The following is a 24,413-nucleotide window of genomic DNA, read 5'->3' as shown; positions in this document are numbered from 1 at the left end:
ATCCAAAAGCCCATTTTTTGCTTAACCAAAGATAGCGATTCTGATTAGTAATTCCAATTAATTTGTAAGAAATAGTAACGCGAAAGATGTTCTGTGACCAAATTACGATAGAAATCATGAAAATATTTTTTTCGATATTTCTTAAAAAGTTTAAATTGCTAATGAATTAAAAATCGAAGTTGAAACAAACTACGATTTCATTTTGTTTGATTCCGTTTCAAATCCATCACATCAAATGTTCTTATTATGCATGAAATTTCGAATCACATGAAATTTAAAAAAAAAGTTAGATCGAACAAAGGATTTTTTTTTGTAAAAATTGTCCCAGTCAAGATTCTCGTTGACAGTTCGGATTTCGGCAGCTAGGCTTCGCCGCCACAAGTTTCTGGGTCAGCCTATCCTTCAATGTCCTTATGGATTCCATACAAGCGCCACATTTATTATTTATTTATTTACATAGTATTCCGTCTCACGACATAACTTGACGAACATAATTCCTAAAATTCACACATTTACTACGATTAAAAAAACAGGCAGTTGATTCGGCATCAGTGTGCGAATAGATTGAACTGGTTTTACTGGAAATCAATTTCGTTCTGATCTGTCTTTCGGAAAAGTTTGTCAGTTGTAGGAATTAGAAAATTATACAGACTCGGTCGTATCGAAGTTTTTTTTTAAGAATTTATTTCTTTTCTCTTCTATGTAATAAAACAAAAGTGTATCGTTATAACTTGAATGTTAATATTTTATTTATTCATCAGGATAATGATTAATTCCTTATATTAAGCGACTAGAAATGCCGGGTAGCCGCAAGAACGTTTTTTTATTTTGTATTTACTTTTACTGTGTGAAAATCCACGAAACTTACTATAAAAGCGTTACAAAATCCGGCTCCTGACATTAGCAAATGGATATAATGATAGTAAAGAAAAAGTTTTTAATCATAATCAGTTTAAAAAAAAATTAAAATAGAGTGTAAATGTCGAGAATGTCAATTGAATATTCTATTGAAGCACATCAATCGTAATATTTGAAAGTATACATACTGATAATTTTTAAACTGCTCGATACCGGCGCGGAAAGCTCAAATAATGATTACCTACTCTCAAATAATGATTATCTACTCTTTAAAAATAACTAGAAACATATGCTCAAACGATACACCACAATGCTGCTATATTTTATTTTTTCTTATTATTTTGTCAACTAAAACTGTATAAAGTTGTAATATTTAAGATTTGCAATAGTTTTTATCAATTTCACATAACTACTTCCTTCAGTGTTCGTGTTAATTTTAACTGCGATATTACAATAATCATTAGTATTGGAAGCTTAGTTAAAATTTACATTTTAGTAGCAGGATAATGATTAAGAACCCAACAAAATAATACGAGCCAATTCAAGGTGAGATGCGATGACTAATAAATATTATTCATGGATAACTGATATAGTTCTACCAAATTTACACAGTAATTTAGCAAATTTTCGTCCTTTAAATAACAATCACATGGCATGTTTCGATCATGATGTAGACCCTTTATTGGTTGTGGCCAAGGCTTTTGAAATATAAACATTCAGCAATCTGAAAAAGAAAGAGTTATTATCAATTCAAGGTGTAAGTTGAAGACATTTTTTGAAGAGATATGTAGATATATGTACAAATGAGTAGCTTTGATTAAAAAAATGTACTTGTACCAAGTAGGTACTAATAAAAATAATACGAATTTAAAAATATCAAATGTTCTTGGATCAAATAAGCAAAATGTATCATTATTTTAAAAGGTAGGTATAGAAATACGTTTTATTTGAATAAGTATACCTACTTGTATCAAGTAGGTACTCATAATGATAATAATACGAATTCAAAAATATCAAACTTTTATAAACATTTTCAAAGAATTTCAAAATTTTTGATTGTTTGATCGTGATCATGCATAGATAGTTGACTTTTGTTACACTGTTTTTTTTTTCAATAATATCTCAATGTAATTGTTGATCAATGATCCGTCAAAATAGTTTCATTCATAGCTTGAAAAGTGGATAGGAAAATTGACGTAATTTGATAAACTGATAAACAGCATATGAGAACGAATATTCGGTACATCTCTTTTAAGAAAAACATAAGGGTTTTTACTAGGGTTAGTCTCTCAATCCTCCCCAACACTTCCAGAATCTATTCAAAAATAATATTTTTTTTTTTTAATTAATAATTATAATTTTGGAAATCCTTTCAAAGTTCAAAAATTCTGTGAAATCTGTGAATATTTCAAAATTCTGTGTTCTGTGACACAGATTCTATGATGAAAATTTTCTCAAAATTCTGTGAAATTATATTTTTTTCTGTGAATACGGCAACCTTGGTTGTAATTATTATTGTTTGATCAATGATCACCAGGGAGATGGCACCCCTATCCTTTGTCATTGAATTTGACAACCATCAAAATTACGGGCCCACGATTTTGTGGGCCCATAACAAACCTGACATTTTGCTGTCAAGGACCCGAACTAAATGTCAAATGCTAGAGAAGTATGGTTGACAGCACACTAACACATCAATCATTCTGATTCCTCATTGGTTGAAATTTTGACTTTTGAGACTTCGTACTTTGCTTCGTACTCGCTTTGAGAGGAAAACACCATAAACGTCTCTCTCGATGGATAGAAAAAAAGAAAAAGATTCTTGTTCGAGAGAAGAACTAGATTGTCACCTCCCTGATGATCACCCAACCAAATTTTGGATAGATATTTACCTTATTTTACTTGCATTTAGTAGCGCAAATTTCGGTTTAACCTTGTCTTCCCCCATAACTATATACAACTTAACCATGCAAAATACCGCTGCTTTCCGAACCATTGATTGACCATCGTCAGCGAGCTGTAAATAAAAAACAAATTTGTTATAGACTTTCATTGGATTACTGAAGATATCAGCTTTCTTACCCTGGCAATATTTGGCATGATATTGTCTAGATGATTATCCGTAAAATCTTTTCCTTGTTTATGTGCCAGTTCTGTTAGAATTTTAAGCGCGCACAGATTGGCGGGGAAATCTCCTGTCGCTATAACTGGATTCAGAATGTTTACTGATACATCCAGTGGTAGAACATTCGCTATTTTGACAACTATAATGTCGATTTCTCGCGAAACCTGAATAAAATCAAACGTTAAATCACTATGAATTTATAAATACCCGTATCTCTAACCTCTTTACTAATTTTATAACAATCAATTATTTTAAGAAGTATCAACTCGAGAAAATTGCCCCAACATGTTTTCATTTGTGAACTTCGCACTATTCGACCAAGAGTATGCAAAGCGGCGATCAAAACTGCATTATTCTGCGATTCCATCAAATTCAAAAGCATTTTCATAATAGCTCTGTGAATGAAATGAAATCTTTAATAACTGGCAGCTCTACTGATAATAAATCCATACTTGAAGTTTTTGGCAGGCAATGCACAGTTTCCATACTTGATGCAAGTCTGCAAGTTCTCCAAGACTTGCACACTCGTTTCGGAACTTGAGTCATGTGATAACATGATTGCTGATCGTATGATGTCATTTTCTTTTATGCCGGCTGAAAAATATGAATTTAAACAACATTTCTTGTGATCACATGATTATTGTACTTACATTCTAATATAACTTCACCAGTTTCCGTGAGCGTGTAACTATGATGACGTTGCTGTTGGGTTACTGATTTGTGAAGACCGATATCAATACCGTCCAAACGAACTGTATTCTCGGGTGTATTTGACTCTGTAGTTGTAGCTGATTGTGTTTTCGACCCATTACAAGAATCATCTTTATCGGAACTGAAAATATTATGAACTAGACGTCGAAGAACATTCAATATATCTTCATTCAGTTTACTTACATGATATGTCCATTTAGACCATTTGAAGCCATCGAAGATCTATTGTCTACAATCTGCATCATCTGTTCACCCATTTGACTGATTCCCGAATCTTTGCTATTTGCATCTCTGTCCAACTTAGCTTCAAAAGTATAGTTTTGTATTTCTGCTGTAGTTTTACGCAAGTTTTTATAAACTTCTTCTGAATTCATTGAATCCGTCACATCTATAGACGTTTGTCGTGATCTTGGAGCTAGAAGAAACGAATTTGTTACAAATGACATCAATCCATATTTAGAGCAAAAAAAAATCTCAGAAAAGAAACACATTCATGTACTACTTACTAGGAGTATTCTGTAAACTAAACGGTCCTTGTTGAGGACTTAGCAATGGTTTGGGACTTGAAGACGATAATGGCGATGAAGGACTATCAGTTCCTATAAAGCAAGCGAAATTCTCATTTAACTACCACATCTACTAAGGAAAAACTAGCGTTGATACGCATTCTTTAATTACTATACCTGAGGTACTTCGTCTCATATGATGTTGAATTATAGCTTTTGCTGTGTCTTGGTATTGTTTAGGTAGATTCGCTAGTATCATGGTAATCTGCAAGAATTTAATCCATTATAACATTTGCAATGCAAATACAATCATCATTTGATCAGGTTCAAATCAAAATGTATTAAATTGGAGATTTTATAGTGGTGAGAAAACGTAGGAATTTTAAACGCTTGAATTTTATTCATCCCAGAAATAAATCAACTATCAATGCCGGAACAAATTTAAAATCTTTCTTTTGTCACTTTGAGTTGAAACATCACGAGGAGAAAGGAGGGGGGTATTAATGAAAAATCATCCAAATTATAAATAAATTTTAACAAATTGGACAAAAGCTTGCATACAACAAACTTACATACAATATATATAGCACAAAATAGAAATTTCTATGTATTTTGGAAAGACAATTTGAAAAAAAAAATCGAATTTATAATGGTCCGGAAATTCTAAGCACACTTTCAAAATAATAAAATAAAATTGTGTTATTAAATTTTATTTGACACGCTGTTTCATTTTTTGTGTGCTACCCAACACTGTGCTCTTATTTCATGAAAATCTTCGCACTTTTCCTCGAACATGTCTCATAAGCTTCTGCACTTTTGCCCAATCCTTCTTAAATTTGTTTTGTATTTCCGTAGCTTTGTTTCGGTCAAAGCCCAAAAAGTCTTGATTGGCCGTGCTTCGGGGCATTTTGGTGGATTCATGTTTTTTGGCACAAACAGACGTTTTGGCTTTTGTACCAATCTAGTGTGTCTATGGCGTAATGACACGATGCCAAATCGGGCCAAAATATGACGGATCCATCATGCTGTCAACGACAATAAACGCTTCTGGAGATATTCCTTGATATATTTCTGGGTGTTCATTGTTTCCGATGTGGCGTACGGGCTAGATATTTTGCCGCACTCGCAAATTGCCTGCCACACCATCACCTACTTGCCAAATTTTTCGGTGAAACTGACCTTCTCCGTTTCGGGGATATCCTTGTCCTTGCGTGAAGTACAGTGAAGTACTGTGGCCAAAGAAGGGGTTCATAGTTCAATTTCACATACCTTTCATTGTCCATGAAAGTGCACCGAGAACTTTTGCAAAATATTGTTGGTTTGACGGGTTCATGGTTTGACAGAAGCGGCTTGATTTGGGTTCCTTCTACGTTTTTTCTGCTTCCGGTACGTCTTGAGCCCAAGTCGCTCTTTAGTAGGCATCACGTTAGACATCGAAGTCACTTTTTTCCGGGAATTTAACAGAGGAAAAAATTAAAAAAAAAATAATAATAAAAAGGGACCTCAATGTCTAACGAATTTCCGACTTTTTTCGCCACATCCCAAACGGAAGCCGATGGTTTCTGTTTGTAGGCATCCCTGACCTTTTTGTCGATAGCAGGACCTACAGATTTTTGACCATTCCTCGGTTCAACTTCTAATGTACGATGTTCACCATATTTTTGAATAGCGGTCCGTACCACTCTGACGCTCACATTCTCTTCTTTAGCCAATTTTCTCAATGAGATTCCACTCACAAGTCACAGTACAGTACAGAGTACACCACTTGTGCACAGCCTTGCCAGATCTACGGATTTCTCCGTAGTTCTACGGATTTTGAGCATTTCTACGGAGCTACGGATCGATGCTCGAAATCTACGGATTTTCAGCATTTCCTACGGATTTTCTACGGATTATCGAATAAATTCAAGGGATTCTGCGGATAAATGAAAATTCTACCTGACGACCAAAAAAAAAAAAAAAGATCATCAAGTTTTATTTAGCCGAAATCAGTACATTTTCTGATTTTCGTGAAATCTACGGATTTGAGCGGTTTTCAATCTGGCAACGCTGCTTGTGCACGATACTTTTTCTCTTCTCCGGAGTAAGACCATGCATTTTGAAATGTATCACAAACAAATTTTTTTTATGTTATCACGTACAGAAATGTGTAAACAAAAGGACGCCACCAGTAGAATTAAAACAAAAATCGATTAAAAATGACATTAGACGTGCTTATAATTTCTGGAACAGTCTTTAAACGGTGATACAATTCCCATCTTCCACAGCTTGACTTTTGCTCTTTACATTGTTTGAATTTTAAAAGAATTTATAAAGAAAATTTAATAAAATACCTTTGACTTCATTTATTCTTCCCTTCGGAATTATTGGAAAACTCGAAGGGGGGATGACGAGTAAATTGATAGGTAGGAGATATGATTAATTTTTTTTTAAATAGTTATCCTAAATAAACGGTGTATTCAACTTTGAACACGTGGGGTAAAGCGAAGAGAAGCAAATATAAAAAAACACACATGGTCTGAGGCGTTGCTTACGCTAAACGCAACGGCCAGAAACACGTTGTTCTGTTCAAGCACAGGCTTTAACAGAAAAAAATGAATTAATGTAGTTCATGTTTTTGTATGTTCTAAATACAGACCCCGTTCGATTTTGGCAACATTCGATTTTGGCAACATCCAAGCAAAAACCGTTCGTTTTTGGCAACATCCAAAAAAGACGGATTTTTTTGTCAATTTTTTATTTTTTATTTTAATTTCAAATTAATCAAAATTAATGCAAAACGTAATATGAGCGTGAAATTTTTCAATTCGGCTTAATTATGAGGGTTTTAAACAGTAAAAATATTAATTTTTCCATGTTTTACTGCTTAAAACTAATATAATTGAGCCAAATTGAAAAAAAATATGCTAATATAAGGTTTCACATCAATTTTGACTAATCTATATATATAAAAATGAATTTCTGTCTGTCTGTCTGTCTGTCTGTCTGTCTGTCTGTCTGTCTGTCTGTCTGTTCCCTATAGACTCGGAAACTACTGAACCGATTTGCGTGAAACTTGGCAGATGGGGGTATTGGAGGCAGGGGAAGGTTCCTATTATGATTTGAGACCCCTCCCTTTCTCATGAAGGGAGGGAGGGGCCTCCCATGCAAAAGACAATTTTTTGCATAAATCGAGAACGCATCAAGTAAATGGTATCAAATTTGGCATGGGGTGGTATTTGGGAACAAGGAATATTTCTATGAATATTAGGTACCCCTCCCTCCTCTCAATGGGGTGATAGGAAGGGGGGAGGGGGGCTACCTTACAATTTATCATACAACTCGAATACTAATCAAGATATTGGAACCAAATTTGGCATGGGAAGGTATTTGGATACGAAAAATAATTCAATGGTTATTCGAGACCCCTCCCTCTTTCCAGTAGAAAGGGGGGGGGCTCTTTCATAATTTTTTACATAACCCAAAAACTAATAAAGCAAATGGAACCAAATTTAGCATAGAAGGGTATTTGGATACGAAAAATATTTCTATGATTATTTGAGACCCCTCCCTCTTTCCAGTAGGGAGATATTAAGGGGGAGGGGCCTCTTTTATAATTTTTACATAACTCAAAAACTAATTAAGCTAATGGAACAAAATTTGGCATGGGCGGGTATTTGGGAACGTGACATGTTCTAATGATTGTTTGAGACCCCTTCATTCTTCCAGCAAGGAGTAAGGAAAGAGGAAGGGGGGTTTCATGCAATTTTTACTGCATAACTCGAGAACTACAACCGCAAATGGAACCAAATTTAACGTGGAACGATAATTGGGTACGAGAAATGCTTCTATGAATATTTGGTATCCCTCACTCCTTCAAAGAAGTGGATGAAAAGGAGGGGAGAGGTCTTCCTTTCAATTTTCAGTATAACTGTAGAGCTGATTGAGCAAGTTGAACCATATTTGGCATGTGAGGGTATTTGGAGATAATAAATTGAAGCCCCACCTTTTCTCAGCGGAAAGATATAAAGGGGGAAAAAGGGGCTTCCATACAAATTTTTTGCATAACTTGAGAATAAATCGTGCAAATGATATCAAATTTGGCATCATAAAGTATTTGAATACGAAAAATATTTTTAGGAATATTAAGTTTTCACCCCTCCATTCAATGGGGAGAACGGAAGGGGGGATGGTACTTCCTTTCAAGTTTATGCATAACCCATTAAATTACAACGCAAATAAAACCAAATTTGGCATGGGATGGTATTTTAATACTAGAAATTTTCCTATGTGAAACGATTCCTTTCTTGCAGTAGGAGGATAGAATTCGGAATATAGGAAGGGAAGAGGAATGCATTTAACTTTTTTTTACAAATCCGAGAAATGGACAAAATTTAACATAAAAATTCATTTTGATATGATTTTATGATTATCTGACACACCATCCTCCTTTCAGTGAGTAGGTACATAGGAGGAGGGAGGTGAGCCCAATACAATTTTGTTAACTTAAGTTCTCAATTTATGCTAACGAAGCCAACCAATGGAAACAAATATGGCATGGAAAGGTACTTGGTTACGAGATATGTTTTTACGATTGTTATAGACTCTTACGCTTCACAATGTTGAGAGGGGAAGAAAGAAGGGGGCTCCATATAAATTTTGTTGTAAAGCTCAAAAACTTAACAACCATTGGAACTATATATGATATAAGAGGATTTTGGGGAACGAAAAAAATGGGTATGATTATTAAAGATCCCGTCCTCCATTCAGCAGGGGGCGAAAGGGAGGACAGGGGCGCTCTCTTATCAGTTTTAAGAACATATCAAGCAAAAACAACCAGATTTCATAAGTTAGATTGTTTGCGTAAGATTAATTTGAGACCCTCCTTTTTCAGGGCGAAGCTTAAAGAAATAGATTAAAATTATCATATTTTTAACACAAATTCACAGATCAAGATTCAGAAAATTTGTTTAAGTCATCTTTGTATTGCAATTCGAAACTCCAACAGTAGTTCTCATTTTAAAGCGGTTGCTTATGAACTATGTTGTTATTTGATTTAAAATAATGCCAACAAAACAATAAAAATTCAAAAAGTTTCTGAAAATAACATTTGTTTTTGAAAGGTGTAGCAAAGCACACCGGGTTCACCATATTTTTGAATAGCGGTCCGTACCACTCTGACGCTCACATTCTCTTCTTTAGCCAATTTTCTCAATGAGATTCCACTCACAAGTCACAGTACAGTACAGAGTACACCACTTGTGCACAGCCTTGCCAGATCTACGGATTTCTCCGTAGTTCTACGGATTTTGAGCATTTCTACGGAGCTACGGATCGATGCTCGAAATCTACGGATTTTCAGCATTTCCTACGGATTTTCTACGGATTATCGAATAAATTCAAGGGATTCTGCGGATAAATGAAAATTCTACCTGACGACCAAAAAAAAAAAAAAAGATCATCAAGTTTTATTTAGCCGAAATCAGTACATTTTCTGATTTTCGTGAAATCTACGGATTTGAGCGGTTTTCAATCTGGCAACGCTGCTTGTGCACGATACTTTTTCTCTTCTCCGGAGTAAGACCATGCATTTTGAAATGTATCACAAACAAATTTTTTTTATGTTATCACGTACAGAAATGTGTAAACAAAAGGACGCCACCAGTAGAATTAAAACAAAAATCGATTAAAAATGACATTAGACGTGCTTATAATTTCTGGAACAGTCTTTAAACGGTGATACAATTCCCATCTTCCACAGCTTGACTTTTGCTCTTTACATTGTTTGAATTTTAAAAGAATTTATAAAGAAAATTTAATAAAATACCTTTGACTTCATTTATTCTTCCCTTCGGAATTATTGGAAAACTCGAAGGGGGGATGACGAGTAAATTGATAGGTAGGAGATATGATTAATTTTTTTTTAAATAGTTATCCTAAATAAACGGTGTATTCAACTTTGAACACGTGGGGTAAAGCGAAGAGAAGCAAATATAAAAAAACACACATGGTCTGAGGCGTTGCTTACGCTAAACGCAACGGCCAGAAACACGTTGTTCTGTTCAAGCACAGGCTTTAACAGAAAAAAATGAATTAATGTAGTTCATGTTTTTGTATGTTCTAAATACAGACCCCGTTCGATTTTGGCAACATTCGATTTTGGCAACATCCAAGCAAAAACCGTTCGTTTTTGGCAACATCCAAAAAAGACGGATTTTTTTGTCAATTTTTTATTTTTTATTTTAATTTCAAATTAATCAAAATTAATGCAAAACGTAATATGAGCGTGAAATTTTTCAATTCGGCTTAATTATGAGGGTTTTAAACAGTAAAAATATTAATTTTTCCATGTTTTACTGCTTAAAACTAATATAATTGAGCCAAATTGAAAAAAAATATGCTAATATAAGGTTTCACATCAATTTTGACTAATTTGAAATAAAAATTTTAAATAAAAAGTGACAAAAAAAACCGTTCGATTTTGGCAACATTCGATTTTGGCAACATAAAATTTTCGGGCGTGTTGCCAAAAACGAACGGGGTCTGTAATTTAATTAAATCAGTTGAATGATTCAACTGAATCAAAGCAATCGAAAGATTCCTTTTAATTCAACCACGGTAAATGATAAGTTCAGATACCGGTATTTCGATAGCAACTTACTATCTTCATCAGTGAGCGTTTTCGATTGATGAATGTGTATCGTTTCCCTCCCATATATTATCCGAGTTATATAGGCAATTCGGTAAAAATGCAATGATTTGGCAAGACATATAAGAGTTGGGCGACCTTTCTGAGCCGTCCGATCAACTAATGACACAATGAATACAACTGCTGATATTACTGACGCAAGGAATACAACTATGTCGAGAGTGAGTGAACCGTCGCCTGATGCTCATGATCGGCAAACATGACCACTCAGTACTGTTTTAGCCGGATTTGGCAACAGTTCACTATTCAAAGGACACGATAGCTTAACACCAATCTAATTGATGATTCCGATTGAAACTTTTTGGGCCCTCACAAAATCGTAATTGAGAAAACATGTGAGTACTGCCGATTCTTTCAAAAACTTTGCAGAAGACTGGAAAAAAGTTTCCAAAATCATCACAAATCAGTCTGCGCTGAAGCTAATGAGCAGCCTTCGATCGAAAATTCGATCACTGGCCTACGATTGACTGGAATCAAAATTCTTCCTAAACATAAAAGTAAAATAAAAATTGGATATTCTATTAAATTGTGTTTATACTGTTCATTTCAAATCGTGCGTAAACATAATGAAGCACTCTTGATTAGTCCAAAAGTTCAAAAATAACAGGTAGAATTCAAACCCGATTTAGATTCGAAACATTCCCATTAAAAATGTTAACAGAAAGCGATTTTTACACTAAGCGATTCTCTGTATGCTATAATTGTCCTTGACCTACATTTTTGCCTCTTTCAAGTAAAACCTTATTGATTTCCAATAGGCAGAAATATTAGATAAACAAATCTGGGAAGTGCTGCATAAGTCGCCTCTTACAACATAGACCTGTATTCCAGTGGCAGTTTTACTAATGACGCTGCCAAACTCTTCGATACGAAAATTCATATCTAAGGTTTTTATTAATCAGTTTTCTATTTTTTAAAATAATATTTTTATAAGCTCACGTGATGATGATCGTGCTAACATTATTTATGAGCTGTGCGACGACTTCAACATGACTGTCTTAAACAATGGGGAAGTGACTCGAATTAATGGATCCCAATCACAGCATAGTATTTTAGACCTTTCTTTAGCTTCTTCCTCTCTGAGCTTGGATTGTACGTGGAAGGTAATCCAAGACCCTCAGGGAAGCGATCATTTGCCTATCCATATTTCTATCACCAGTGGTCGTAGTCCACCCGAAGAGATCAATATTCCTTATGACCTCACAAAGAATATTGATTGGAAAAAGTATGCATCGGGTGTAAGCGACGCCATCGACTTAACGGACGAACTGCCTCCGGAGGCAGAGTATAGTTTCATCTCCGGGACGATAGTGGAATGTGCAATCGGGGCACAGATCAGACGAAACGAAAACTCGACAATCCTGAAGAGACCTCCTACTCCGTGGTGGGACGGTGAGTGTTCTCGCGCGGGAAATGAAAAGCGCAAGGCGTTTGTCGAGATTCGCAGAACCGGATTGCCAGAGAAGTTCCAACGTTACTTGGCCTTGGAACGCAAGTTCAAGAACCTGATCAGGGGCAAGAAACGTGGGTACTGGCGGCGATTCGTTGATGGGTTATCTCGAGAAACGTCTCTGCGCACACTTTGGCAAACAGCACGAAACATGCGTAATCACACTCCCTCGAACGAAAGTGAGGAAAGTTCGAGTCGATGGCTATTAAAGTTCGCGAAAAAGGTCTGCCCGGACGCAGCACCAGCTCTGAATATATATCGGGATACAGAGAATAGCTCCGAAACCGAGGATAAATTCTCGATGGTCGAACTTTCACTTGCGCTCTTGTCCTGCAACAATTCAGCTCCCGGACTGGACAGAATCAAATTCAACTTGTTGAAGAATCTGCCAGATTCCGCTAAAAAACGTCTATTGAATTTATTCAATAAGTGTTTGGAACTGAACATTGTTCCGCATGACTGGAGACAAGTGAAAGTCATCGCCATACAAAAACCGGGAAAACCAGCTTCTGAATACAATTCGTATAGGCCGATTGCAATGCTCTCGTGTCTCCGGAAATTGCTCGAAAAAATGATTCTCTTTCGGCTGGATAAATGGGTTGAATCAAACAATCTGTTGTCAAGTACACAATTTGGATTCCGTAGAGGCAAGGGTACGAACGACTGTCTAGCATTACTTTCATCAGACATTCAATTGGCGTTTGCCCAAAAAAAGCAGATGGGGGCAGTATTTCTGGACATCAAAGGGGCATTCGATTCGGTGTCCATAGAAGTACTATCTAGTAATCTTAACTCTTGCGGACTTTCACCAATTTTGAACAATTTTCTATATAACCTGTTGTCTGAAAAAATCATGCATTTTAGCCATGGAGAAACCAAAGTTGAACGAATTAGTTACATGGGTCTACCCCAAGGCTCATGTTTAAGCCCCCTGCTATACAACTTTTATGTCCGAGAAATCGATAGTTGTATGGCACAAAATTGCACGCTACGACAGCTTGCGGATGACTGTGTTGTTCATATCACAGGTAAAACAGACACTCAAATAAAACCTCCTTTGCAAGAAACTCTAAATAACTTATCACATTGGGCCAGGAATCTAGGTATCGAGTTTTCACCTAGTAAAACCGAGTTAGTAGTTTTTTCAAGGAAACATTCCCCTCCTCAAATAGAGCTCCTTATGATGGGTAGAACTCTAACTCAATCTCTTAGTTTTAAATATTTGGGTGTCTGGTTCGACTCTAAATGCCTCTGGGGAAAACATATTAGGTACTTGACTCAAAAATGCCAAAAGAGAATCAATTTCCTTCGAACGATTACTGGAACCTGGTGGGGTGCTCATCCAGAGGACCTCATCAGGTTATACCAGACAACGATACTGTCGGTCATAGAATACGGAAGCTTTTGCTTTGAATCCGCCGCGAAAACTCACTTGATCAAACTAGAACGAATACAGTATCGTTGTTTGCGTATTGCCATGGGTTTTATGCAATCGACACATACGATGAGTCTCGAAGTACTGGCGGGAATAATGCCGTTGAAAAATCGGTTCTTCGATTTATCGCTACGTTTCCTAATTTGAAGTGAAACTATGAATCCTTTGGTGATAGAAAATTTGGAAAGGCTTATGAATATTAATCCGCAAGTAACATATGTAAATAATTATAAAACTTTTAGTCAATTAGAAATAAATCCTTCTTTATTAAATTCGGACACGAGTCACTTTTACCCGAGTAGCAGTTCCTTGATAAGATTCGATCTGTCCATGACCGCTGACATCCGTGGAATACCAGATCACGTCCGACCCAACATTATTCCTTCAATCTTTGCTTCAAAAGTACGTGAAATTGATCCTATAAAAATGTTCTTTACTGATAGTTCTAGAATCGAAAACGCGACTGGCTTCGCAGTGTATAATGAGGGCTTTGAAGCTTCGTTCAAGCTCCGAGAGCCATGCTCCGTTTACACTGCTGAGCTAGCCGCTATTTACTGCACCTTGGAACACATACGCACACTGCCCGTAGACCACTATTTCATCTATTCGGATAGTCTCAGCTCCGTTGAGGCAATTCGATCGATGAAACTGATGAAGCGCTCTTCCCATTTCTTGCTGGAAATTTCAGGGATATTGGGCGCTTTGATCGAAAATTCGTATAGGATTACCTTAGCTTGGATCCCGTCTCATTGTCTTATACAAGGCAATGAGAAGGCGGACTCATTGGCTAAGGTGGGCGCGTTACAAGGTGAAATCTTTGAGAGGATTATAACTTACAATGAATACTTTTCAATACCTCGCACTTTAGCGATTAACGCTTGGCAGTCTAGCTGGGATAATGGCACAAAGGGACGTTGGCTCCATACGATTATCCCTAAGGTTCCGACGAAGGCATGGTTTAAGCATTTTAACTTGAGTCGCGACTTCATTCGTGATTTCTCGGCTCATGTCAAATCACTGCCGGCTTGACGCGCATTTGTTTCGTATTAATCTCGCTGCAACCAATGTTTGCGTTTGTGGGGATGGCTACCACGACATCGATCATGTTGTATGGACGTGTGAAAGGTATGGTCGAACGAGGGCTTGGCTACTGGATACCCTTAGGGCCCGAGGTAGACTACCTGGAGTTCCAATTCGAGACATTCTGGCAAACTTAGATTTTGGATATTTGTTCCCAATTTACAAATATCTCAAGCTGTCTGACTTGGTCGTTTAGTCCGCATACCTACGTAAACTCTCCCCTTGTGTGTTCTCCATTTAATGTTTGTTTTGTTTATTTATTAGTACCACCTCTCATCCAACGGGTTCGACACGAACGTATTGAAGGCTGGCCAGATGGATGGAGACCGATACCAAACCGTAGCTGACGAAACTACAGCTACAGGAGGCCACCACCGAACCCTAATGGAAAACTGCGATCAAAGGATATCCCCTTATAAACCTCCTCCTTTCCTTTATTTTAAGATTTCTAACAGTTGAGTCGCCGCGACTATTACGGCTCCCTTTCCTACTAACCTAGTGAATCGAATACACTCGGCACATTAAAACTTTGTAAAAGTAAAAGGCCTTTAATAAACTAGTTGTAAATAAAAAAAAAATAATAATAATAATATTTTCAAATATTTTTTAATTAACATCACTTTCGTATAGAAAGTTATTTAAACTATTTCAACATAATTATTAATGCTAAACCACATACCTGAGACGGATTACAGTTGTATAATGCAACAATGCAGGAACGCGCTTGAGATTTCAACTCAAAACTTTTTTGATCTAATGCTGTTTGGATGATTTTTAGTATAGCTCTATCAACAAGTTGTTGAGATTGGCTATGAACTACAAATTGGGCGGCAGTACAATATGTTGTTGCCAGTGTTGTTAAGAATTTCAAAGTCGCTTGGCGTGTTTTTGTGTTGGGTGTTTGTGCGGCATCAATAAGTATCCTGGAAAGATGTCAAGTGTTAACCAGCATTACTTAACATACTATCTTATTATCTATGGCATCGAGTTACCTAAATACACATTGCATTTGCAAATCTGCTGGGAAATACTCATAAATAAGTTGCAAAGTTTTCCATATTTTACCATGCATTGATCCAAGCAAGTCTCCACCTAGTTTTTGAAATAAACGCGTTAGAAGAATAAACAACCAATCGTGCAAGTCGTTTGAATGCGAGAGAATAAGCTCATTGACGGTGTCCAAAAACAGAGCATATACTTTAATATGCGGATCCATAAACATCTTTCGAAAAAGGTCCAAAACACACTGAAAAAGAAACAAAATAATAAACACGAAAGAAAAAAATCGTTTTTTTAAATACTTGTAATTGTTGTGGAGTAAGCATTTTGCCATCGCTCAGATATTGTGTCAAATTGATTAAACCATCTTTACGTTCTGACCAGTGTGTAGAGGCACAAAGCTGAATAATTGTTTCAATATCTTCGATAATTGCACGTGAACTATCCAAACGATTTCGTGAACCATTCCAAGAGTATGACTGAAATTTTTTTTGAAATTAATTAAATCAGTTTGCTGTTCGTTTACATAAAGTTCAATAAAACATAGCTCTGGTACAAATATGTTCATAAAATAAATGATCAAATAATTACTTACGTCATTTCCTCTCCTAAATGAATCAAAACTTCTTTCTGAACATACTGAAGATGCTTCGCTATCATCTGATTCGTCTCTCGAAATTTTGCGGTGAATTCCAAGTCGTCCAAAGTCTGCTGAAATATCTTGTTCATCTGGAGAAAGTGCATCTGCTAAAGCATTTTCAGCTTCTCTACTTTGTTGAAGTATTTTCTGGGCTAAAATTGGTCGGCCCGGGTTAACCGGAGGTCTTCTTGGGCTATTGGTGCCATAAACATTCCGTCTTAGAGATCCGAATTGGGACGTTCTACGATAATATTTTATAAGCATTTTAGTTATTTCTTTATAACCGGAGTTATTAATATTTTACCTAGTAGGACTTGTTTCTCGAGAACTTGCTAAAGATCGCGGGATGCCGGTTGCTTTCTTAGGTACAGTACCAGTTTGTTTATAAATCGATGAAATACCAAAATTTTCTCGGAGTTTACTCGATGGAGAGGTGCTTCTGGATGTTGCTGTGATAAAACAAAACTTTAAAAAATGTTCTATGAAGAAAGCAACGAAAAACCTACGTTGAGATTGAGAGACACCAGATCTTGACCGTATCCTCCTTTCAGGTGTAGGTGGCTGTTGAGGTGTGGCGGTTGTTAGTGGAACTTTCTTCACTCGTGCTGTAAAAGTAAATGAACATATCATAAGGGTAAAATTACACATGAGGAAAATTTATTTTGTTTCGTCTTTACAGTTGAACTGTAGGAAATAGTATTCGGCATAACATGCCTGGTTCCTTTGCCTTTAATAAGAATTGCTTAAAAAATGTAGTCTTAGGTTTCTGAGTAAAGAAGAAGATATAATACTCAGGGTTAAGAATGCGACCCTTAAGAAGTCTTTTAAAGTTCAATGCATATTTTAAATCTAATAACTTTGAGTACATTGCAAATAAAACGTTTATAAAGCTGATGCTTACCTTGCTGCGCGAACTGTCCTTCTGCTCCATAATGTCGGCAAAGAACATTAGTTAAACGATTGTGCATGCAAATAAACAAATGATTTTGGTAAGATACTAAAACCTTATCAACTCCATGGTATTTGTATTAGAAAACTCACTGGTAAAACTTATATACTTACGAATAGAAGCTGATCCCGATGAGATTTTCATACGAGCCATATTTGAGTATTGTACTCTTGCACGAGCTCTTTGGGCAGCCGCGGTATCAACGGCGGAAACACTTCGTAATCCGGCTGCATAAAAAGTATTGAAATGATTGTTAGAAAGCGATGAACGATTGATTATGGAAAAAAAAACACATTCCGCTGTCGTGAACTTTGATAACACATTATACTGAATACCATTTACTGAAAAAAGCTTGAAAATTTAAGTTCATTCAAGTTCTCCGGAATGTAAACCATAACACGCTTAATAAAATACTAGATTTCTCTAAAAGGTACATAAAAAAGGAAATAATTTGCACAGAACACGAACTGTTATTTATAAATAAATACTTATTTTATAAAAGTATTATATAAACATCAACAAAAAAAAATTCTAGTTCAAATTCAGAAACAATACAAAAATAGTACACAATCACAGAGAAAAACATTCAACATAAGTGCAACAATTAAAAACATGCGTAAACCTCGTAATGTTGTTGCGGGTTGTTCTCGATATGCAACTGGAATACCACTTCGATTTCGTGAATATGTCCTGGGTAAAGACGGTGTTCTTTGTAATCGCGAAGAAGAACCATTAGAAGATGCTAAATTTTCAGTACTCACACTCGTAGCATTTACTATATTTTGTATTTCATAAAATCCATCAAATCCCACGTAAGCATTGAAAAAACAGTTGAATTAATTTTTACACGAACAATTTAATTAATAATGGTAAAGCTACGTGATGTTTACAGAAAAAAAAGTCGAACATTGAACGTAAAACTTTTAATAATTAAAGGAAAACAAATAGAATGATAAAGTTTCGTGTGTACAATAGAGTGCCCCAAATGACCCGACTTTTGAATAAGTTATGCGCTGCAGGCTAAAATTGATCCTTGTCCTAGTACAAGATCTCATGCCAAATTTGGGAGAGATCGGATTACGGGAAGGGGTCGCTCAACGAGCCTGAAGTTTGTATGGGATTCTTAAACATTTTGTTCGTTGGAAACATGAAAAACCAGTTTTTCATCAATAACTTTGGTTCCCGTCTGCCCATTTCTTTCATAAACGGGTTTTCTTAAAGCTTAAATTATGAAAAATATTTCATCCGAAGACTGCATATCGATAAGAGTTAAGATAAAAAAGTTATTAGGCTTCAAATATGGGCTAACTTTCTTAACGATGGTATTCAGCACTGTTAATGAGGCGTCAATATGTTCGACAGCCTCGACTCATTAACAGCGATGAATACCATCCTTAAAAAATAGCCCATTTTTGAAGCTTGATAACTTTCTTATATTGACTCTAATTGAAATGCAGTCTTCGGATGAAATATTTTTCATAATTTCAGCTTTAAGAAAACCCGTTTTTGAAAGAAATCGGCAGACGGGAACCAAAGTTATTGATGAAAAACTGGTTTTTCATGTTTCCAACGAACAAAATGTCTAAGAATCCCATACAAACTTCAGGCTCGTTGAGCGACCCCTTCCCATGATCCGATCTCGCCCAAATTTGGCATGAGATCTTGTAGTAGGACTAGGATCAATTTCAGCCTGCAGCGCATAACATTTCACAGGTTTTGAATTTCCCATACAAATTTGAGGCAGTCTAGTGTACACCTTCAACAGTGATTCGAAGCTCTTTTATATATTTCACTTGATGGCCGAGGCTTTGGTACTCTATATCACCACCCTTAAATATAAAATGAATGGAAACAGTTGTACTAACTAGAACAATACACACAAACAGCTCAAAGTTGTAAAGCGATCTTGAGAAGTTCATTTTAATCATCCTCTACTGGTTAAGATCCACTTCGAATGAACAATGCAGAATAGAATGCAGTCCAAGATAATGAGCTAACCCTTCACGATACCAGAAGGAGAAAGCACGTTGCCGGGTTAGTAGGGCTTAAAGGTCTCCTAAATAATTCCAAGGTATCAACATTTAGTCATAATAGGGCTGGCGTCTTCTGACTCACGCCACACTGACCGCTGGACTTTATCAATAACTTTTTTACTAAGCCTCTCTGAATCAAAAATTATTTAAAGCATTGTTTTTTTTGAAGATATCTTATACAATCCTTACTAGAAAAAGCGTCTATAATGGATCATATCGAATACTTTTTTCCATAGAGATTTTAAACGAAAAACAGAAGGTTTTAGAATCGTGTTATCTTCAAAAAGAGAGCCATTTTTTTAGCATTTGATTTAAGATCAAACCAAAAATTATTTAACTGACGGCAATTCAATGAAGAAGCTATTCAAACTTACAGTATAATATTATTTTACCTGATTGAGCGGATGCTGGACTTTTAAGCCCTGAAGACTGTCTACGTTCTGGTAGTATATTGAAAGATGATAATGAAAAATGTTTAATGAACAAAAACGATTAGTTGAGTGATAATTTAGTTAAATAATATGCAGTTTGACTGATGCACTTTGCTTATTGTTAACACAACATGAATATGGAGCTATGGATCACTCAAGAGTTATGGACCTAAACCGATTGGCACTCCAGGAAGTATTTCAATAGGTTTATTTATGGTTCTGATATCAAACATAGAAATTGTTATTTTATATAAATGTCAATAATGACTAATGTTGTTAATGTTATGAAATCTTTCTTTTCGGTTTAACACAGGGAAAGGAAATATTGTTGATACCAAATTGCGGACTATAATTTTTAAGATAATATTTTAAATCATTCTTTACTTGCTTCGGATAAATTAACACCTGACTATTCGAAATTACAAGCATAAACTATCTACAAAGCTTGACGAAATTTTGAAGAGATAGAGAATTCTGCATAGCATCAACATGAAAGATGAAATTTCTTCATAAGACGCCAATGCATTGCAATAGTTAGTGTCAGGATCCAAACATGTTTACTATCTTTACAATGAAAAATTATCCAATAACTATGAATGATCCATAAATGTAAAAAAAACTGTGAACAAAGGTTTGTAGACTTTCACATTCTCAAAAGACAAATGACGATACAAAAACAAAACACGTACTTATCACCCCACCAGGCACAGAATTCAAGCTACTATTACTGCCTCGCAGACTGACACTTAATGAGTTGGTACCATTAATTCCAATATTATCTCGGTCCTTCTCCATCATTCGCTGAGTTGCCATGTCTAAAGATGAATAGAGGTTGTCAGCTAGATCAGGAAAATGTCTCCGAAAACTCCAAAAGGCGCTATCGATGGGAAAAGAAAAAAACATTAGTTTCTGCGTTAGCGCATTCATAGTATAGAAGAGCATGTTTAACATATTTATTAAAACATCAATATTTATAAGTTTTTTTTTATGTTTTTTGCCTATATAATATAAGTAAGCTCAACTAAATGATTTTTTAATATTATGTAGTTGTTTTTTGTTTAATTTCATCTTTTGTAAATTTAATTAAGTGTAGAATTTTCATATTTACCATCGGCTGTGTCGCCTAGCTTCGCTGTCAGCATCTGCGATTCCTTTACGAAGAGCGTCTTTTAAGGTGGTGCTATTTTTTTCAAGAGCTTTTGTCGGCCATTCATCGAATAAAAGAACCATTATTTCACATAATGTACTACGTATATCTTTTGATTTTGATTGCATGAGATTCTGAGTTATAATTGGCACTATTTTTGGAGCATGTGTATATCTGATGACATATTTTAATGCAATTGTTCCAGACGAAGAAATTACTTTTGCTGAGTTTTGAATCAAGTTTATTAATTCTTGCATTATATAAGAAGTGAATTGGTCCATTCTATTTTTCAATATTTTACACATGTATGCCAATGTAATGCAACCTTCCCGAACGACTTGAGACCTCAATTCTTTGAGAATATCCAGGAATGCAATTGATAAGTCTTTTAACTGTTGCGTGAATGTCGGAGAGTTTTGTACATTGATCATAAGAAGGGATCGTATTTTCTTCAATGCGTCAACGCGTTTTTCCCAGTCAACATTTTTATCTCCTATAAGTGTGTTGATGTTTTTCATATGCTCATCCATATCACGTTGGGAGAAAATGGTTAACTGTGGAACATTTTCAAAACAATTTTCAAAAACATCCGACGAAACTGCTCCTACTGCCAACAGGTCCCCCGAGCCTTGTGTATCGAATAATGGTTTTCTTGGTGTCGCAGAAGGCGTCCGTTTGACTAACTTTGTTGGCCGGGCAATAACTGCAGTATCAACATCATCATTGGATAATCCTGAACTCAATGCAGACGGAAGAAGCAAACCATCATTACGTGCTTCGTCAAATTTTTGTTCTAAAAGAGTGAACTTAGTTGCCGGCACCTCTTTCTTCCGGAGGTCAATTCTGAGCCTATCACCGACATGTTTATAAATCTCAACGAGAGTCTGTATTGCTGCATCTCTTACTGTTGGAGTTGGGTCACCTAATAGTGTCACGATAGGCTGTATATACAATTTTACCGAAAGTGACTGTGTGCCGTACTCGTTTAGAGCGTTGATAATGGTCTGCAAGAATTCTTCTCTGACCTTAGCATTTTTATGTTTAAAACATACAGTTAGCTTGTCTAACAATGTTTGCGGAGGAATAACTCTACATTCCATCAGTTTGTGCAATACAAGTTGTGCCTTTTCTCGAACTGTATCCCTGCTATCCCCTAGTCGATCAACGACATGCGGTAGGATTGTAGATGTGTATGCATTGAAATCGGGTCCAAGGCGTACTACAAGTTCCGTGAAAGCTTCCAGTGCACGTTGAGCAATCTACAAAAAAAAGAAACATTGTTTTATAGAAGACTGTTTTATTAAGGAGAGGCAGCAATGATGCGTGAAACGGGCCATTATGCAGCACTCGTTGACGGCATCATTCAAGGTCAAACGGAATATCAGAAGAAAATCATACCTTGAAGTGACTGCCAATCATCCACGGAATCAGTCCGTCAACCAGCATTCCGAGATCAACGCACTCTATTGAATTCTCGGCATCGTTCAAATACAACACTAAATCTTCCGCCAACTGAGCCTTTATGCGCATATCGGCCTTGGCCATTTGTGTGATGAACCCATCAATATCGATAGGTTTGTGATAAGCCATACTCGGTTGCAGAAGTTGACCACCTAAACGTTAATGTGTCTGCTTGTAGGAATGCTTCAATGTTCTTGAAAATACACTTTATTCCATCACATTGACTAATCACTTGCTCAAAATTACAAAAACAAAGTTAATACTTTTTTCTCAAATTACACGAGCGCTATGAACCGGTAAATTACACAAGATGTGGATATTGATCTGAAAACAAGAAACAGATAAACAGTACATTATTTATAACGTTATAAATAAGTAAAAATTCACATTTTTGAGCGATCAATTCGTACACTTTCTGTATACTTGACAAAGACCTGACAATCAATGATCTAATGTTTTCCGAAATAAATATTTACATGTTGATTACGCACTCCAAAAATGACATATTATATCGTTGTGTTGGTGATGTGATTTTGCATGCGTATTTGTGTGCGTTACACCAATGGCAGAATTTTCACTGTACGGAATCTACCCGATGTTTTTTACATTTATAAAATTTATCAAAAAACGACATTTACCAAAAATTTTGAACGCATAACATTAATAGAACTGTTCGAAACAGCGTTAAGATAAAACAACAGATAATAAACGGTGTCAAATTAAACTGGCAAGCTTTATTATGCCTTAGAAAGATCCCGTTAATCGCCTGCTCAAATTAATGATGGCATTGAAAACACTAAATTTGCAGACTTTTAAACTTCATTCTGCTGTTTATTCCTGCTATTGAAAATTGAACAAACGTATCACAAAACAGTTTATATTTCCCGAAAAAACTGAAAGTGTACCTCTTTTAGAGCACATATTGGTGAGCTAGGAAAAACATGACCACATTACCTACAACTTCTTTCTTGATTTTAGGTTGGCAATCAAATATATTAGCGACACTATTTATTGTATTCAACGATGCATGAAAACAAAATCAACTAAAACAGCATATTTCACGATTATTAATGTAGAAAACACGATTTTTTAAAGAAATCACTTTAAGCAACATTTCCCGAGTGCACGAGCGTATGCGAAAGTATTCAGCTTTCTTTTGGCAGCGACGACAAAAAGATGACGTTTGAACGAGGGGTAGGTATATCACTCTATTCAGATTTTCAGAAGGGCGTCTTCGCTCCCATCATTTTTAACATAAGAGCGACACCTGTATGAAAATTTCTTAACTATATTTTAGAAGATACTTTAACACTAAACATACCGACACTTTGTATATACCTATTCATACCGCGAGCGGTCAAATGACGGCAAACACCGTTTTCGCTAAAACTCCATTGTTTCTCAACCGATTTCTACCAAATTTATAGTTTTGAAAAGCTTATAATTCGACTCAAATATGTTTCTCAGACAATTTTCAGCTACAATCAATAACTTTAAAGTTATTTAAAGTACAAGAAAAATTTTATGAAAAAACATGCTTCAGGAAAAAGGATGTAAATTAGTTATTAAGTGCTCGAATAAAATTTCACTTAGTGCCTGAGAAAGCTGAAGTTAGAAGCTATATGCTGCACATATGGAAAATTTTTTTAAAAATTTTCTAAGATCATGGCCACAAAAAATGTAAAAAAGTTGTGTAAAACCCGTATTTTTCAATCAATCAACCGCCAAAGCTGTTCCTGTTACAGTAGAAAATTTTGAAAAAGTGAATTGAAAAGTAGACGTAATTTGTCACATTTTGGCATCTTTAGATTTTTAAAATACGAAATACATAATTTTTTACGGCTTTTCAAAGATAGTTGTTTTGCGAACTTTTTATGAATCTGGATTTTCTGAGACAATC

The 24,413-nt window shown here is 35.7% G+C and overlaps 1 protein-coding gene across 6 annotated transcripts; it reads right to left on the bottom strand.

The window, feature by feature from the left end:
• Positions 1-719: 719 nt before the first annotated feature.
• Positions 720-23,668, bottom strand: LOC129744011 (CLIP-associating protein). 6 transcript variants are annotated; one of them, XM_055736302.1, is made up of 23 exons: positions 23,468-23,668; positions 22,451-22,837; positions 21,014-22,311; positions 20,595-20,782; positions 19,867-19,914; positions 18,064-18,216; positions 17,555-17,668; positions 17,394-17,414; positions 16,999-17,097; positions 16,797-16,941; positions 16,448-16,733; positions 16,155-16,331; positions 15,846-16,099; positions 15,533-15,776; positions 4,378-4,465; positions 4,201-4,293; positions 3,878-4,109; positions 3,634-3,815; positions 3,436-3,577; positions 3,204-3,378; positions 2,941-3,147; positions 2,751-2,875; positions 720-1,582 (listed from the first exon to the last, which is right to left on the bottom strand). In XM_055736302.1, the coding sequence occupies exons 2-23, from the start codon at positions 22,640-22,642 to the stop codon at positions 1,522-1,524; spliced, it is 4,524 nt and encodes a 1,507-aa protein (XP_055592277.1). In that variant the 5' UTR covers positions 22,643-22,837; positions 23,468-23,668; the 3' UTR covers positions 720-1,521. The 6 variants fall into 6 exon arrangements, with proteins under 6 accessions (XP_055592277.1, XP_055592278.1, XP_055592279.1 ...); XM_055736303.1 differs by lacking the exon at positions 4,201-4,293; XM_055736304.1 differs by lacking the exon at positions 18,064-18,216.
• Between the last annotated feature and the right edge of the window lie 745 nt (positions 23,669-24,413).

This window comes from Uranotaenia lowii, chromosome 2, assembly GCF_029784155.1.
Source record: "Uranotaenia lowii strain MFRU-FL chromosome 2, ASM2978415v1, whole genome shotgun sequence".
Lineage (NCBI taxonomy): Eukaryota > Metazoa > Arthropoda > Insecta > Diptera > Culicidae > Uranotaenia > Uranotaenia lowii.
The sequence above is the reverse complement of the archived record's forward strand: the minus strand, read 5'-3'. Positions and strand labels throughout refer to the sequence as shown.